The sequence below is a fragment of the Chelon labrosus genome (assembly GCF_963514085.1).
Source record: "Chelon labrosus genome assembly, chromosome: 21".
Classification (NCBI taxonomy): Eukaryota; Metazoa; Chordata; class Actinopteri; order Mugiliformes; family Mugilidae; genus Chelon; species Chelon labrosus.
Window position 1 is genome coordinate 3,928,853 of NC_140354.1, and position 16,636 is coordinate 3,945,488.

The 16,636-nt window shown below is 43.3% G+C and overlaps 1 protein-coding gene across 1 annotated transcript; it reads left to right on the forward strand.

The window, feature by feature from the left end:
• Positions 1-1,207: 1,207 nt before the first annotated feature.
• On the forward strand, positions 1,208-15,447 carry kcnj19a (potassium inwardly rectifying channel subfamily J member 19a; the record flags this gene model as incomplete). Its single annotated transcript, XM_084570755.1, has 3 exons — positions 1,208-1,873; positions 11,136-11,352; positions 14,271-15,447. The coding sequence occupies 3 exons, from the start codon at positions 1,208-1,210 to the stop codon at positions 14,933-14,935; spliced, it is 1,548 nt and encodes a 515-aa protein (XP_084426881.1). The 3' UTR covers positions 14,936-15,447.
• Between the last annotated feature and the right edge of the window lie 1,189 nt (positions 15,448-16,636).

Consider the following 16,636-nt stretch of genomic DNA (forward strand, 5'->3'; position numbering starts at 1 on the left):
GCAGAGCGGACCTTTATGTGCATACTGATTAAAATTAGGCTAAAAGAGATCCAAGGGCAACCAATCCTTTTTATGAGCGTCCTTTGGGAGGGTAGTAGTCCAGGAAATCCTCCAGTGTAGTAGCCGTCCAATGTCTAAATCAATACAAGGGGCTGCAGGGGAAACAGCAGAAGCACGGATTTAATGTCAGATTTAAGGGGCAAAGCAAAGCAAAGGATTTGGACAGGGAGTGGTAAAATGTTAACAAGGAGTCCTCAGATTTAGATTAAAGGTAAATATTTAATATTCAAATGAGTACCTTTTCTACTTTTTCAGTTATTATTAAGACACTTGTCATTGTTACTTCAGCTGTGGTTTCTCTTGGCACAGGTTAAAAGAAGCACAAGTATAGCAACAGTTGAGTCCACGCCGCCATCCTCCATGTTGCCCCATCACATCAAGTATTTGATCAAATATGCACAGCGTTTGTCCCTCCAGTAGGTGGCACAGTCTAACTTGAAAGCACAAAGATCCACCAGTTTCATCACTTTCTATCCTTCTGTGATTCCCACAATACAGGAAAATCAGCTGCAATGTAAAGGAAATGCAAGCACTCGTGAAGAATAAATGAGTCCACTCACTGATTGATACATCAATTAAGCACCGCGCGTGTTTAATTGGGAGAATGAACCACGCACGTGAGGAGCCAATTCCCACCTCAATCTCTCTCTGGCTCTTGGACACACGAACGCTGTCTTGTGTAACTCTCTCCTCCTCTCTCCCTGCCCCTTCCCTCCCCCTCTTCTCATCCAACCCTGTCTCACACACTCACTCACTCTTCCCTCTTTCTGCTCTACAGCCCACCAGAAGCTGTGAATGGTAGTCAGCTCCTCTATTTCGTTCCACTGGCGAGCAGCTCGCCACTCAGCGAGTGGAGGCTGAGCAGAGCGCACAGCAATAGTCGGCGATTCTCTGGAATCATGTCAAATAATTGGAAGAACAGTGGAAATTTGCAAATAAAAGTTTAACAGCTGTGCCTCTTAAGCACTAAAATACGCGTGATTTTTTTTTTATTTTTATTTTATTCATAGATTTCACTGTGCGCGCTAAAGTGGTCATGGCGCATTTTACGCACTGCAGGTAACCCGTGTTTTGGAGGCTCAAACAAACAAAAACATGGATTAAGCTGCAAGTTGTTGTTTTTTCCAATTATTTCAGCAGAGCTGAAATGGCGGCACTTCGTAGAAAATTTGGTGAAGACTACCAAGTGGTTAACACAAATCGGGCCACCACTTTTTCTGCTCCGGTCAAGAAGAAACGCCAACGCTTCGTGGAGAAGAACGGTCGCTGCAATGTGCAGCACGGAAACCTCGGTGGAGAGACCAGCAGGTACCTCTCTGACTTGTTCACCACTTTGGTAGATCTAAAGTGGCGATGGAACCTACTCATCTTCATCCTAACTTACACCATCGCATGGCTGGTCATGGCATCGATGTGGTGGATCATTGCTTACATCAGGGGAGATCTAAATCACGGCCACGACTCGACGTACACCCCGTGCGTGGCCAATGTTTACAACTTCCCCTCAGCCTTTCTCTTCTTCATCGAGACTGAGGCCACGATCGGCTACGGCTACCGGTACATCACAGAGAAGTGCCCAGAGGGCATCATCCTCTTCTTGTTCCAGTCCCTGCTGGGCTCCATAGTGGACGCTTTCCTCATCGGCTGCATGTTCATAAAAATGTCCCAGCCCAAGAAACGCGCAGAGACGCTCATGTTCAGCCAGGACTCAGTGATTTCTCAACGAGACGGCAAACTGTGTCTCATGTTCCGCGTGGGCAACCTGCGGAACAGCCACATGGTGTCTGCACAGATCAGGTGCAAGCTCATAAAGGTAAGGTACTCTCTGATAACAGGTCCCTGAAAACTAAGTGAAACCCTGGAGTGTAGGAGTTTGGGCTAAGCGCATGCTGTACATAAGTCACACTTCTTTCACAAATAAAGCAAAACCGGCAACAATGAATGCAATAACCTATTCTAACTCAAGACTCCGTGCTGGTGCACTGGATCTGCACCAGCACTATTTTACCTCAGCAGCATGAACACTTTCTTTGTGGCATAACGTGGAACTATGCAAACTGTAGAAGTAAAAAAACAAAAACAAGGCTCTGTTTTGCACAATGGCAGCACTCCTGGTTACATCTCTGAAAAATCTTTATTCACTTTACTCCCTCATTTGAGGCCACAGAGAAAGGGAACAGCTGCAAATTGCATATCAGAGGTTAAAATTAACATTTTTTATTCAAAGCTTCATTGTGAGCAGGTCCCACGACACACATACGCCTTGTTAAACAAAGCAGGCTTAAGGTAGCATTACCATAATCCTTCGTTTGTTGGACGGTGAGGCTGAGTGACAGCCAGGTAGGTGCGTCTCAGCACCACTGAGATGAAAGAGTGAAGGCTTTGTTGGTTTTTGTGGGGTTCGCTGGAGTGTGGAAAGTCAACACAGTGTGCAGCTCTTTTTCAGCTGGTGACACCTGGAGAGATAGGTGAGTATCAGTAAATGGATGTGACACAGAGAGAGTATAAATGGTAAAAAAGTTCAGTGAATCAGTAGTGAGAGGGAGCTTCACACACTACCACAGATCACAAGAGTCAGTAAAACGACACTCCTGGGAGAGAGCATGGAGGCATAAAAGCTATTTATGGTCACCATAACTATAAAGAAATACATTACTTTCTCTCCATACTTTAGGGTTTGTTTTTATTTTTTTTATTATTCCTCCTCCCTGAGATATTAAGTGTGTGCATTCCAGTGTTTGACAGCTACAAAAAATCTGCCTACCCACTGGTACTGATGTGGGTACTGTTGTGGGATTGAATCCTCACCAAATGTGCCATATCGGCAATCCACTCATAAAGAGCTCAGCAGATTTTAGGTGAACACAGCTAATGAAGCTCACACTCTGAAAATGAGCAACAATGCAGAAAATTACTACAAACAGTAGCCTGGTCAACTGGCTTCTCTTTTAATTATCATAATAGGGCTCCTTTCAGCCACATCCATGTTCAGTGTGCAAAATGGGCCATAAAGAAGACAAACAGCATTAGTGAGGTGCTTGGAGCTTGTTTATGTCTGTGTTCTCCTCCGCACACAGCCACACCGAGCACAGTGTTGGTCAGCTTAATGATGCATGCAGGCAGAGAGAGAGGCAGGGAGGACCGGGCTAGTTCACAGTTACAAGCAAGCAGGAAGTGAACAGCCCCATAGGCACGTAGTACAATCACACATGTGCACCACGATTTCCCTTGTCTGTTTTGTAAGACTGAGCCGGAAGCTCTCAGCATCTCACAAGACTCTCTCCACCTGTGAATCAGTTTACCACCACACTGGAAGTGGCTAATAAATAGTTCTGTGAGTTAAAACGGATTCTAAATCACCGACAGAGACGTAGATTTGTTTTCCGTTCAGCAAAGCAGTGCTGTAAAGGAGAGAAGAACAGATGTGGCGTCACAAAATAATTCAAAGCTTTTTTTATATAGTAGATCTCCAATCCTTTTGGCTTTCCTTCTGGACTGCAACAAATACAATCAGTATAAATTCCAAGACCTCTCTGCCAACCCTTCATCACTTCTCCACTCCCTCTCTCCGTGAAATACAATAAATACAGCATCCACTGTGTGCTCCTCAGTATTTTTATTTTATTTTTGCTCCAGGGCTTTGTGGTCTAACCTTATTCTTTCGCTTCAAAGACTCTCTCACAGAGACAGGATATTTGCAACCGCTCCTCCAGAGTACAGAACACACGAAAAAAAAAAACTAAAATCAGGAGAGTCATTACACAAACAAAGGCCTTTGCATAGGATTGTACTTTAAATATTACACATCATACTAAATATTTAGATAAAAAGTAGTGTTATTTTAAACTCTTAGTGCAGTCCCTCCATAGAAATGTTGGTGGTGCTGTTGAACTGCAGCCCTCTTTAAGTCATGCCTCATCATTAAATACTCAGACATAACTGGCAGAGGAATCATTTTAACTTATATAAAAACAGTGTGTGTGAAGGAGGGAGGTGGAGTATGAGCAACCGTGTTCCTCGAGCTGCATCTAAGACAAAGTAAATGAACGACCCTCGAACTCTTCCACAAATCAAAACAATTCTTTGATCTAAAATGTGAAAATGGACAAGTACTCCCGTAAACTTTATCAGTAAATGTATTAGATTTGAACTCCAAGCTGCAAAGTCGCTGCAGATAAATTGTAACCAAGTGTAACCACGAATGCGGTCCAGTCCCTCTAATGGGACTCCAGAGTGCATTCACCTTTTTAGGCAGGAGTGCTGAAGCTTCGGGTGTGTGAAGGAGGATTGGTGCAGCCAACCTATGACATCTGTGCCTGTAAAAAGATGCTATTAACTCTCCCAACTTCCCATTGTGCAGCTTGTCACAGGTTGTATTGACATGTTTAAGGTTTATTTTGTATACTTTTCATGTCTCCTGGAGTCCAGTAGTGCATCCCGATTCCTTCATTACACACTGTAGTTCTTTGCTTCTTGACTGACCCAGAAACCAACCCTCTGCTCCATCTTGAAGGTCGTCCAAAAGTTCCTATTTCTGCTCTGAGGAATCTCTGTGGAGCCATAAATGAGGACTTTCATACCAAAGTGGACAAACAATTATATTACCCTGATTTGATTGGTTCTCTGATTTATCCAGTGTACAGCGTATCTGTATGTCTGACAGGCAAAACCATAACATTTGATGAATAATATTCATATAATTCATAATACACATTAGTACTCTAAGTCTAAAACCTTCGGGGTGATGAATTATTTCTGCAAAACTTTGTAAAACAAGCTGAAAATAAACAGGATTATCAAATGATAAAAACGGAAGATCAAACAATGCAGATGCCAGTAATTAGTGGATTTTGAACAGGCGTTGCTGCCAGTATGTGGTGGTAACACACTGACTGAAATGATCCCAGTGTCCAATCAGTGCCGTGGTGAGTGTAAAAGAACATCTGAGCTCTAAGAAAAGCTGCAACACATCTCTAAAATTCAACTGATCATCCAGCTGCAACACCATCAACAGAAAACTCACTGTTCCTCTGTCCTTGTGTCTTCAGTGAGAGACACTAAGATGCAATATAAAAGATGAATGAGGGAATATGATTGCAATTATGGGAACTGAAACGTACCACGTGTGTGTAAAAGGGAGTTAGAGAAGCTGTTATAATGTGTAAGTACTTTTTTAGGGGAATAAGCTTTGTCATCTAATGGAGGTAAGGAAGGCATTTGTCAAGTCAAAAGCCTGTCATTGCTCGGTATGCCAGCTAAAATGAGCGCCGTAGTACACTGTGCGTGACGGGAGGATATTACCGGAGTGCAGCAGCGTGTAAGATAAAGGTAACTTCAACACTCCTACTGCAATTCCCACTGACCTTTGGTTTAAAGTGGGCCTCTGGGCATTTGCCCAAATCTAGGTGCAGAGTTTTGAGTTTTCCCCTTTTTCTTTGGTGATGCCAAGGAATGGTTATGGTCTACGTTTGAGCTCAGATTACACAGCTCACATAAGCAGACTTGTGGTTAACCTGTTTTAGTTGAAGCAGCCACCATTTTCACGATAAAAGTTTGTGGGTGTGCACATTCCTTCTGTGTCGTCTGAATTAAAGTACGCACTGCAAGAGTGGCAGAATCATTGTAGTCAGATGACTCTGCAGTCAGGAGCTCTGGAGAAGCTAAGAGTCTAGCATAGGCGTCTTTACTACGTTATCAAAGAACCATTTAGTAAGCAAAAATGTCAGATATCTCTAGTATTAATTTCTTGGATATGAGGATTTGAGGCGATTCTTTTCAAACATGACACCAAACTGCACATGTGGGTTTTTTTCAACTGTCGTACAAAACAAAACAGCTGAACATCAATGCTATCTGTGGTAAATCATACTTTAAATTTTCTTATGGCATTTCGTGGATAAATTTAGTTAATTTTGTCCAGTCCACGTGGAAACCACTTGTTGGCGCTGCTGTGTTTACAGAGTATGTAAGCGTAGCAGAGCTCTGCCGTACTCTCACGCTGTGGATGATTAATGGATGACAGGCAACAGAAAGAGAGACAGACCAATGGAGGCTGTCATCCAGAGTCCCGCCAAAGCCAGATGAAATGCAGGTTTGCGGGGCATCCATGACAGCCTGAGAGGGTATCCTGGTGGAATACCCTAGCTGAAAATATGACTGTGGTATAACTGGAAGGAGGCCGGGCAAGTGAAGGAATTGATTGAAAGTGGTGGACGGGCTGAGGAGACGCTTGTAGTAAGAGAGAAGTGACACAAAAAGAATTGCCAGCTGATTCTTCCTTGTATGAGCGGTGCCTTCTATTTCAGAGATATACAAGAGACTGAAATCATCTTGGCAGTGAATCTCCTCTGGGGATTGCACCGATGGTTTCACAGTCACTAGAACTAGAATTGATTTCCATTTTTTTTTTCCTTATAAGAAGAGATTCAATTATACTATCAGATTGTGGACAGCTGGAGAGAGGCCTACGAGGTCCATAGTCATTGAGTAGCAAACCCCAGAGCAAGGAAAATAGTATGGACTGCTCATGCACTTCTCTTCTTTGTATTCTACACTGGAGTGACTCAGTCTACACAGGTGTATAAGAGGGTTTGTTGTGTGCACACTCAAAAATACACAAGCACTTACGCATATAGAGACAACTTCTCAAGCCTGGGTTCCTTGCCAAGTTGTTTCTGAGGCATCCAAAAAAAGTCATGTGTGAGGTGGAGTGTGCGTTATATCTACATCCACAATCATTTAAATAAAGCATTATTATTCCTCAATAAGCGCAATGGGTTCAGGCCCCTGACAATTATAATGCATGAGCCTTGTTATTATGTAAGAAAGTGGAAACCGGAGGCAGCACGGTCAGAACAAAAACACAGTTTTGTCCAAGAACACTGTGACACTTTTCTGCCCACTTCTGCCAATGTCACAGCCACATAGAAAAGAAAAACATCATCCGGGGTATAAATGAGACCAGAGGAGGCTTATAAAGCACACTACTGGAATTAGTTTTTCAGCCAACATCTACTATTCTCCAATTTTAAATTTTGATAGAGCTTAAGCCTCCATATGTCATTGCACCCTAAGAATTCAAAACGGAGAGATGGTTTTCAGATTTAATTTGTCGTTGTGAGGACAAGGTCCTAGTTGATTTTACTTTGTACTGGATGACTTTTTTGTAATAGTGTATAAACCAGTCTTGAATGACAAGAAAAACAAAGTTTGGCTTGACAAGGTTGAACTGTTGTTATGGAAAACAAATACGAGCTGAGACTTAAATCCCTCCTCCACTCTGACCTCAACTTCCCACCTTACTCTTACCAGATGTTGTCTGTAATACACTGTTTTATTTTTCTCCAGGTAAAAGTGGAGGAAGACATTTAGCTATTCTTAATGTTTTGGCATTTCACTGTGGACAAAGATCTTTCCAAAATCAATAATCAGCAATCAGACCGCATTTTCACATGTATCCCATTCAGTGGAGACGAATTCTTGGTCCATATCTGGTTACATGAGTTTTGAGAGCGGAAGAAGACAGTGCACTCCGTCCCAAGTGAGTCTTTCCAATTCATTTAACTTGTGATTTAATTTCACCAATTCACCTCAGCCAGTCTCTGCTGGATTGGATGAAATGTTAGGCCGGCCCACCCTTTCTAAACATACTGAGGCTGAGGGTATCTCTCCGTGTCAAAGCCTGCATGATTCGGCTGGCTAATCAGTCCGTTTGATTGCCTACAAGCTCCTCCACCCCCCTCTCTGCTCAAGCTACTGATTGATGAGGGCCTGGCGGAGCATGGAGTGGAGTGGAGTAGGAAGATCAGGACACTTTAGTTTGAATCAATTTTATTTATCACCTGTCTTCATCCATGAGTGTCATTCACACCACTGAATTTCTGCCTTTGTGAGCAGAAAAACCACACCACCCTACTAATGATGAGGACCAGCAGAGAGGTTGAAAGGGTTGGCGAGCAAGTCCATGTGATTGGTAACATTTTAAACAGAAATGAGTTTGTGTCCTCGCGGAGTCTGCTGTACCACCCCCCCCCCCCCCCCCCAAAAAAAAAAAAACACTGGAGAAAAAGAATAAAGAGTCTCTGTCTGCACACGTCACAGCTCGGGGAGAAAAGTCTGTTTATTGGTTGGAACGGGATGCCAGATTTAATGAAAAAAGAAAAAGACAAAAGAAGACAAGATCAGCTCTCTCTGAATCTTTGTGCAGAAAGGAGAATAACATAGCGCCAGCGGGGCCTGAGCAAGGAGCTTTGCCTGTCCATGTCTACATACAGTCATCAATCTTTTTAATCCTAAGCGACCAAGACAGAGAGTGAAAAGCAGAATTTCCCTAAGCTAGCATGAGATAACCCTCATGGAGGAACAATGCCAAAGAGTGTTCAGCTACCTGACAAGAGAAGTCGTTCTCCAGCAATAATCCAGAAGAGCATCTCATTGATATTCACATGAGATAGAAATAGAATGCAGTGTTCTCTGGCAAAGCAAGGGCTGTTTGCTCACACTCCGTTCACAGTTTGTATCTTGGAGGGAGGAACTACGAGGCAATATCACAGGGAGGTCACGGTGAACAGGGTGGTGCTGACTTGTTGTTGCATTAAAGAACAGGCCTGGGTGATGAATGAGACGGAGAGCAAATGTAAACTGAAACCCAACTGACCACTCGGAGAGATGCTGGGTAAACTGTGTGGTCATTTCAGAGGCTGAAGCAATGATATTAAGGTTTAAAATATATTGTTAGGTTCAATGTGGGAACCAAACTGCTCTTTAAAGGCCAGGCCAGGGGTTGGAGTGATGTTAGGAGCGTGGAGTGGATCGGACTGAGAACCCAAAGACACAATTCATGTCCATATGGTAGACAATCACAGGGCTAACCATGCCCTAAACCAGAGGTCTTCAACAGGGGGTCCGCGACCCCTAGGGGGTCCGCGGAGGTACTGCAGGGGGGTCGCGAAAATGTTTTGATTGATTAGACATTTTTTTATATTCACCTCAGTTTGAGGTATGTTTATAAATGGCAGTGGCACGGCCACCCATACCACTGTACCTTGCATGTTCAAAATAAAAACATGAATATATTAACCTGTTTGTTATTTTAATATCTTAGTATTGAATGCAGAACAACAAGGTACATTTCTACAAGGCACTATAGGACCGGTTTAATATAAAACACAATTTTATACAATATATATATATAAGTAGGGGGTCCCCGCTCCATCTCTCCATCAGATTGGGGGTCCTTGGCCTGGAAAACGTTGAAGACCCCTGCCCTAAACCATATCCTGTCTAAATGGGACCATAATGAAACTATTGATTGAGACCATAAACCAATTGGGAAACCCAACCAGCAGAGTTGCCCACTACCAGCCATTAGAAATAATGCAGATTTAAGGCACTTCCCCATTTCCAGAGAGAGGCCACGTCTTTTATACAGTCTATAATTTGGCCCCACTGCTCCATTACAAAGCAAAACAAAACACTGTAATTCACGGTAAGCAGTATTTGTCCCGAGCAGGACCTGCATATCGACAGCCACTAACACATGTTAAGATAAGATAAGATAAGATAAGATAAGATAAGATAAGATCATCCTTTAATTTATCTCACAGTGGGGTACATTGATTGTTGAGTAATATTAATACAGCTGATGTAAATAATGTAAGTGTGTAATTAGTTTTAGCATCTTATCAATTTTAGAATCGGCCAACAGTTTGGGCTGGGCAACCGTCTTTGCGAGAATGATGTGTTGATTATTTTAGGATTTACAACAACAACAACAAAAAGATCCAGAAACAGCAGAAGATGCTGTAGAGGAGGGGGTGAAACTGTATTGTATGTCTGTGTGGGATGTCATTATGAAGCTGTAGTGGTGGAGGAGTATTATATGTGTGGGTGGGCGACTGGCATGACACATCCAAATAATTGGTTGGAGGTAAAACTATGAAGAAGAAAGGAGAAAAAGGTTTAATAGTTAGCATTTGATATTCAGAGATGGGGTCAACTCAACTTTTCACAGATTTCTGTTAAAAGTTATGGTGTTAATTGTTGAAAGTTTCACAAGCCGTGATGCAATTGTAAGTAGAAAAGAACAATACTGTTCATTAAAACCATAAATGGCCTGCCTAACCACAAAGGAGCCTCCTAATTATTTTAAATGCAATGTTTTGCAAAGATAATTTTAACCTTTGAGGGCCAGATCGTTTCTCTTTTACTTTACATGAAAATAAGCTGTTCATCCTCAACTAACTGAAACACATACGCCTGTTTTATTTCTTTTTCTGGGTTCGCTACTCCATGTTTTTATATTGAAATATTTCACATTATTAATACATTAAAGCATCTGGAAAAAAGCCAAAAGCATGTGACTGAAAGCGATGTTTAAGATGGGCTTGAAATTAAATGACAGACTGCTACTAAATGAAAAAATGGGGAGAGAAAGGGTGAACATAAGAAGGCAGATAAGGCAGCAAAGGAGAAACTACAGGAGGATCTTGCTGGGCAATTAAATGCTTCTGCACCAGTTAACGCTCTGTGGGCATGCCCTGTCCAAACATGGCTGTCTCATACATCCGCCTGGAAGTTCTTCCAGAAATCATTGTGAAGCGTCAAGTCTGTGGCTAGACGCCAATAGATAATTGAGAGGGACTAGATGGATGGAATAAGAAAACATCTTCCGTTACGTTTTCGGCTAAGAGAAACACGCCTTTAGACTGCAAGAGTGCTGACATATAACTAAGGCCTTGTTTAGACCTGGGAATCATAGAAATCCTGATTTTGTGTAGATAACTGTCCCCAAACAGACCCAAAAACACAATCCACATAGGTCTGGAAACTCTGTACTCTCCACTCACAACAGAAAAATGCTGCCTACACAAACATATCAGTAACAATTAATAATGTGAATAATCAGTTTTGATTTTGACCCAAGAACCAAGTGAACTGACTTTCTTCTTCTCGCTCATCTATGCGATAACTTCCATCTAACCTTCTCTTTCCCATCTTTTCCTTCTTTCCTGTATTTCACTCTCTTGCCACCTCCTGCCTTCTCTGTCCACATCCTTCTTGCTCTTATCTTCCAGTCTCGTCAGACTCCTGAGGGCGAGTTCCTGCCTCTGGACCAGTGCGAGCTGGACGTTGGTTTTGGGACAGGCGCTGACCAGCTCTTCCTGGTGTCCCCTCTCACCATTTGCCACGAAATTAATCCCAAGAGCCCCTTTTTTGACCTGTCGCAGCGCTCTCTCATGAACGAACAGTTTGAAATTGTCGTTATCCTTGAGGGAATCGTGGAGACCACTGGTGAGGAATCTTTTCCCGTCACCTCTTTCAGCTTTTTGTACCCTGTCCCATTATCGTTGCTTCCTCCCTTCACTTTTCTCACTCCTAATCTAAATGTAAATTCTTTCATTAATATTGACGCACATGGCATTTCTGTCTAATAGATAATCGTATTGTAGAATCTAATTTCCACACCTTTACAGTTTTGCATATTCGAAGAATGCAATGGCTGGAAAAAGTGAGAATATGAACAACACACGAGAGTGACATCCTGATTGAATTATGAGGAATATTTTATTACTGCAGAATCGGTTTTCTGCTCACTCTATGCATAATAAAAGCCTGTGGTCATAGATGCGTGTGTCACTTTGATGAACGAGCTGGGTTTAGTAGAAGTTCCACTCTCAATTTCCAGATGACGGCTGAGAGCAGAGGTAACTGTAAACTACAGGCAGCCATGCTGGAGTACTCTCAGGGACACACTGCTCTCTCTGTTGCATTTTTAACAGAATGATTCTTCCCTCAAGCCCAATACAAATAAATCCATCTCGCTCTTTTCTTTTCAGCTCTGCTTCTATCCATCCCCCATAACCCTTACTCTGCTCCTGTTGTAGGAGAACCCAGAGAGCTGAATAGGCTTAGAGCAGGAGGGAGGGATCAGCAGGGAAGCGGAGAGGCAGGCAGGCAGCACGGTCTGTGGTCTGTTGATAATACCATTAAATCAGGGTGCTGCCAGAAGTTTAGTGTCGCAGTGCTGTGGCACTCAGAGCTGAGGAGCAGAGGAGGGAAGCCCTGGTATTGTCACCTTCAGTGGTCCACTATATCCCATCATCCTCACACTAACACATATCCCATTAACCCAAACGCATTAACAGCTTTTCCCTGCACACCGAGCTGCTGATGACCAGGCAGGTTCTACACTCGTCAGCTCCAGCTAACATCTTAAAGGAATTATTTTACGTTGTCAGTACTGTGACAAACTGCAATACGTCATCAGTTTATTGAGTTAACTTCTTAGTTAAAAAAAAACAAAAAACGCTGACAACTAAAAAAATCAATTCCAAACCATCATCTCATCAATCAATCAATCACGTACTGACTTTACAAGAATCGATTTTCTCTATCCAAAAACTAAGGATACCTAATCCAACATGCATCCAGACCAGAGGTGTGCAGCAGTGGAAGCACTAAGCAGATCGAATATCTTTGGTTTCTGGGATCAGTCTCAATTACCGGGAAACAAGACGACCAAACAAACCAGAATGTATGAACAGATGATATCGTTGTAAAAAACCCTTGTAAGGATTACTGGATAGTCAGCATCACATGAAATGATTCCTTTTATTCCTTTTTGTTCTGACATATTGACATCTACAGGTTACACTAATATGCAGATGACACACCTTTCCGTAAGCACATCATTATTCAATTTCTCACTGAGTAACAGTGGTCAGATTTAAATACAGTCTCAGAGAAAAGGCACATCATCATAATACACTTTGTAAACAGTGCCAGTTGAAGGCCACTGCCAGGAATTTTACATAAAGTTTTCTTCAGGGACGCCCTGCTCGCTGCCTGCCAAGTGTTTGTATAGATGGGCTGAGAGCATTTATTGTTATTCAAAATGCAGTAAACATTAACCAGCTGGTTGAATACCCATATGATGTCTGAATAATGAAACTAAACTGGCATGCCTGTCAGGTTTTAAACCCACAAGCTTCAACAGCACTGGTGTTACTTCTGTCTTATGCATCTACAGTCAGCAGAAATACCCTCAGTCTCAGCTAGAACACTAACCCGGACTCATCATTCTCATTAAGCAAGCCTCTGAGCTAATTGAGAATAAAAATGACCTTTAAGTACTTGTAGGACTGCTGAAGGTTTTTCCGTGGATGAAAATGAGTGAGCCTGGAATAGCATCAGGCTATGACATAACACTGCGCATCTCATTCCTCAGAGGGACGGGATCAGACTCCTACTCCTCTGCCAACTGGAGTGTTTAACTCAAAAACTCAGGTTGTGGCAGAGCCACTGGATCAGAAAAAAAGACTAAGTGCTTATTGATCGCGAAGGTCTCCAACAAACATCCAAATGTCAAGAAAATTATTTTCCAAGAGCTCAGGTCAAATGGAAGAAAAGAATGTTGACATGCTAGCAAGCTGTTATAATCCTAGCAGACACACAGGTGCCATATACCAGAAAATCTTTGTGTTGCTTCTCATCCTTAAATTACACCCACTAACAACAAGAGCCTCTAGAGCATGATGTCAGTTTGCCAGGAGAAGATTGTCTTCCTAATGAGAAGAGAACAATTCGCAATCAACACCATGAGCTACATTGAAGACATGTAAGGGCAGGACCCTTTGGTCTCGCCATTGATGTGTTGATGTGAAAATGTGGTGGTGGATGACTGCTAAATAGAGGTGATCAGTTCTAAACTGGCAATTATCACAACCAACGCAAGCCACGCTGATAACAAGCGTCACTCACCTTTCACCTACATTAACCGGCGGAAATGTAGAAAACTAAACTATGCTGCTTTGAACTCCAGAAAGGAAAGTCCATATAAGGTTTTAATTTTGTAATTCTCCTGTAATAGTTAGTCTATTACTGTGCATTAGAGGTGACATGCGAAAATACAAAGACATGAAGCAGTAATCATAGTAGATCATAATTGCTCTGTGATTGTTTTCATGAACCAGAAAATGGCACGAATCCTTTCATGTGTGCATGTCCTTTTACTGTAGTATTTCAAATTCTAGTATGTGACAAATCAAACTGGATGATGGTACAGAAAGTAGCTGTCCACAGGAGAGAAGAGGTAATGCGAGCGGATGCTGTCCTTTACATCCTTCCTTATCAGGGACAATAATTGTTCTGTTGGAAACCTATATAAATGTAATTATTAAAATTATTACGCCCCTGTCACTTTCTTCTAGGTATGACATGCCAGGCCCGAACGTCATACACTGAGGATGAGGTTTTATGGGGCCATCGTTTCCTGCCTGTGATGTCTCTGGAGGAAGGCTTTTTCAGGGTCGACTACTCTCAGTTTCACAGCACATTTGAGGTGCCGACGCCACCGTACAGTGTCAAGGAGCACGAAGAGAAGAATTCTCTGCCCTCGCCTCTGTCCACTCCCACCCCCGCACTGACTGAGAGCCACGGCGCCCGACGTGACCGGGTGTTTTCTGTCGATTGCATCAACACTTCAGAGGAGAGAGGCCGGCAGGGAGGGGCCGGGGGTCGACTGCCAAGCAAACTGCAGAGGATGAGCTCATCTGGGAAGGAAGATCTGCAGAGGAAGGTGCTTATGCTCAGCTCCCAGCACTCGGAGAAGGCATGCAGCACGGGAGACCTCCCCCTGAAGCTGCAGCGCCTCAGCTCCTCACCTGGCCCAGAGGCGGAGAATCGGCTGCAGCTCAAGTCCCTCAAGGTGGGCTTTGAGCCTATGACCCAGTCTACTGGAGACCTGTACCAGCACAGCCTCACACCCACGCTGTCCCCAGCTTCGGTCCCCATGCACAGCCCTCTCCTCTCAGGTGGACGCAGGCTGGAAGATAACCTGCCACCAAAGCTACGGAAGATGAACGCGGACCGCTGACAGACCAGAACAACACATAACCTCCAACCACAGACACACAGGAGGAGACACGCAAGGAAAGAGAGTCAGAGATGTACTTTACCTTCAAAAGGACAAAACAGACCGTCTATTGACAGTATATTGATTATTTTTTCCAGAGACACAACGTTTATTGGAATTACTGTGAATTTGTGTTTCATAGCAGAGGCATTCATGCAGGCTTTGTTACACACAAAACAAGACACAAACTTCATACTCAATGCAAAGTTGATCAATCTGCGAGGGTTGTGCATGTGTACACTAAATCCATTGTTTAATGTATGCGCGACCACTGCGTATAATAGGCCATCTTAGTTTTATCGAAATATAAATGCCATTAAGATGATAATAAATGCTGTTTGATCTTTCTCTTCCTTGCGTTTTTATTGTTGCCACACCACGAAATAGTTCACCTTTAGTTTATAAACTCATTTAAAATAGTTAAAAGTGAAACATTTCCCAGACGCCAACAAGCAATCCAGCAGTGCAGTGCTATGTATTAATAGTTTTAGCAGAGCTGCTGTGAATGCCCTAATTTTGTCCCTTTGGCAAGAGACACTTCATGCAGGAACAGTCCCATAACTCCTCTGTGTATAAGTACATATGAGAGAGAGAGGCAGAGAGGATAATGAGACACACTGTTGCTAGGAGAGAAATATGAACTGTGTGTTTATTGTAGAATGGAAGCTGATTATAGTCCGCCTATTGTTCTGGGTACAGGAAGAATGTGGAAACCAAGGCTCATGCTGAACAAAAACTCAGCAAAACAATCCATTAAATAGCTTTCTCTCCGATATATGTTGGAACGGATGAGCACAGCCTTCGCTTGGCAGGAGACTTTTTTCTTTCATCCAGGTATGCACAGAAGATTTAAAGTGTAGGACAATCTCCTGAGCAAACAGGAAGCCGCAAGTCTGAACAAAATCCAGGTGCACTGTATGGATTTAACTTAAAACACCTTTAGGTACGAGGTCAGTGTATCTGGAGTACTTGGAAGCCCTCACCGTGTTGGGGGTGGGTGGGGTCCTTAGTGATGGAGGCAGCTCTGGACTCTTATGCTTATAGATGCTCTGCAGAGAGGGGAGTGGAATCCTGGTGATCCTCTCACCAGTGATGTAGCAGGTCAAGATGCTCTGACTGATGCAGCTCTAGAAGCTTCAGAGGATCTTAGGCGACATGCCGAACTTCCTCAGCCTCCTCAGGAAGTACAGCCACAGTTGAGGCTTCTTGAACAGCTGTGTGGTGTTCAGTGTCCAGGTGAGGTCTTCAGTAATGTGGACCCCTAGGTACTTACTGCTTACCCTTTCCACTTCAAGTTCCCGGATAAATAGTGGATGATGAGGGCTCCTCTCCTTCCTCGTGTCCGCTATCATCTCCTTGGTCTCTTGTCCGTGTTGAGGGTGAGGTTGTTGTCCTCACACCATGTGACCAGACTGGCCACCTCCCTCCGGAAGGCTGCTTTGTCCCCGCCAGTGATGTATCCTATCACCGCGGACTGTTGCTAGTTAGCTCCTCGTGGTAGCAGTATGAGAGACTTGTTCTCAGGAAACAAGCTGCTGGCAACCTACCCTGTGGGGTGCCAGTGTTAGAGGAGATGCTGGCTGAAGTCCTGTTCCCAGTCCTGACAGGGGCCTGCCAGTCAGAAAGTCTAGGAGCCAGTCACGGAGTGTGGGGTGCAGTCCA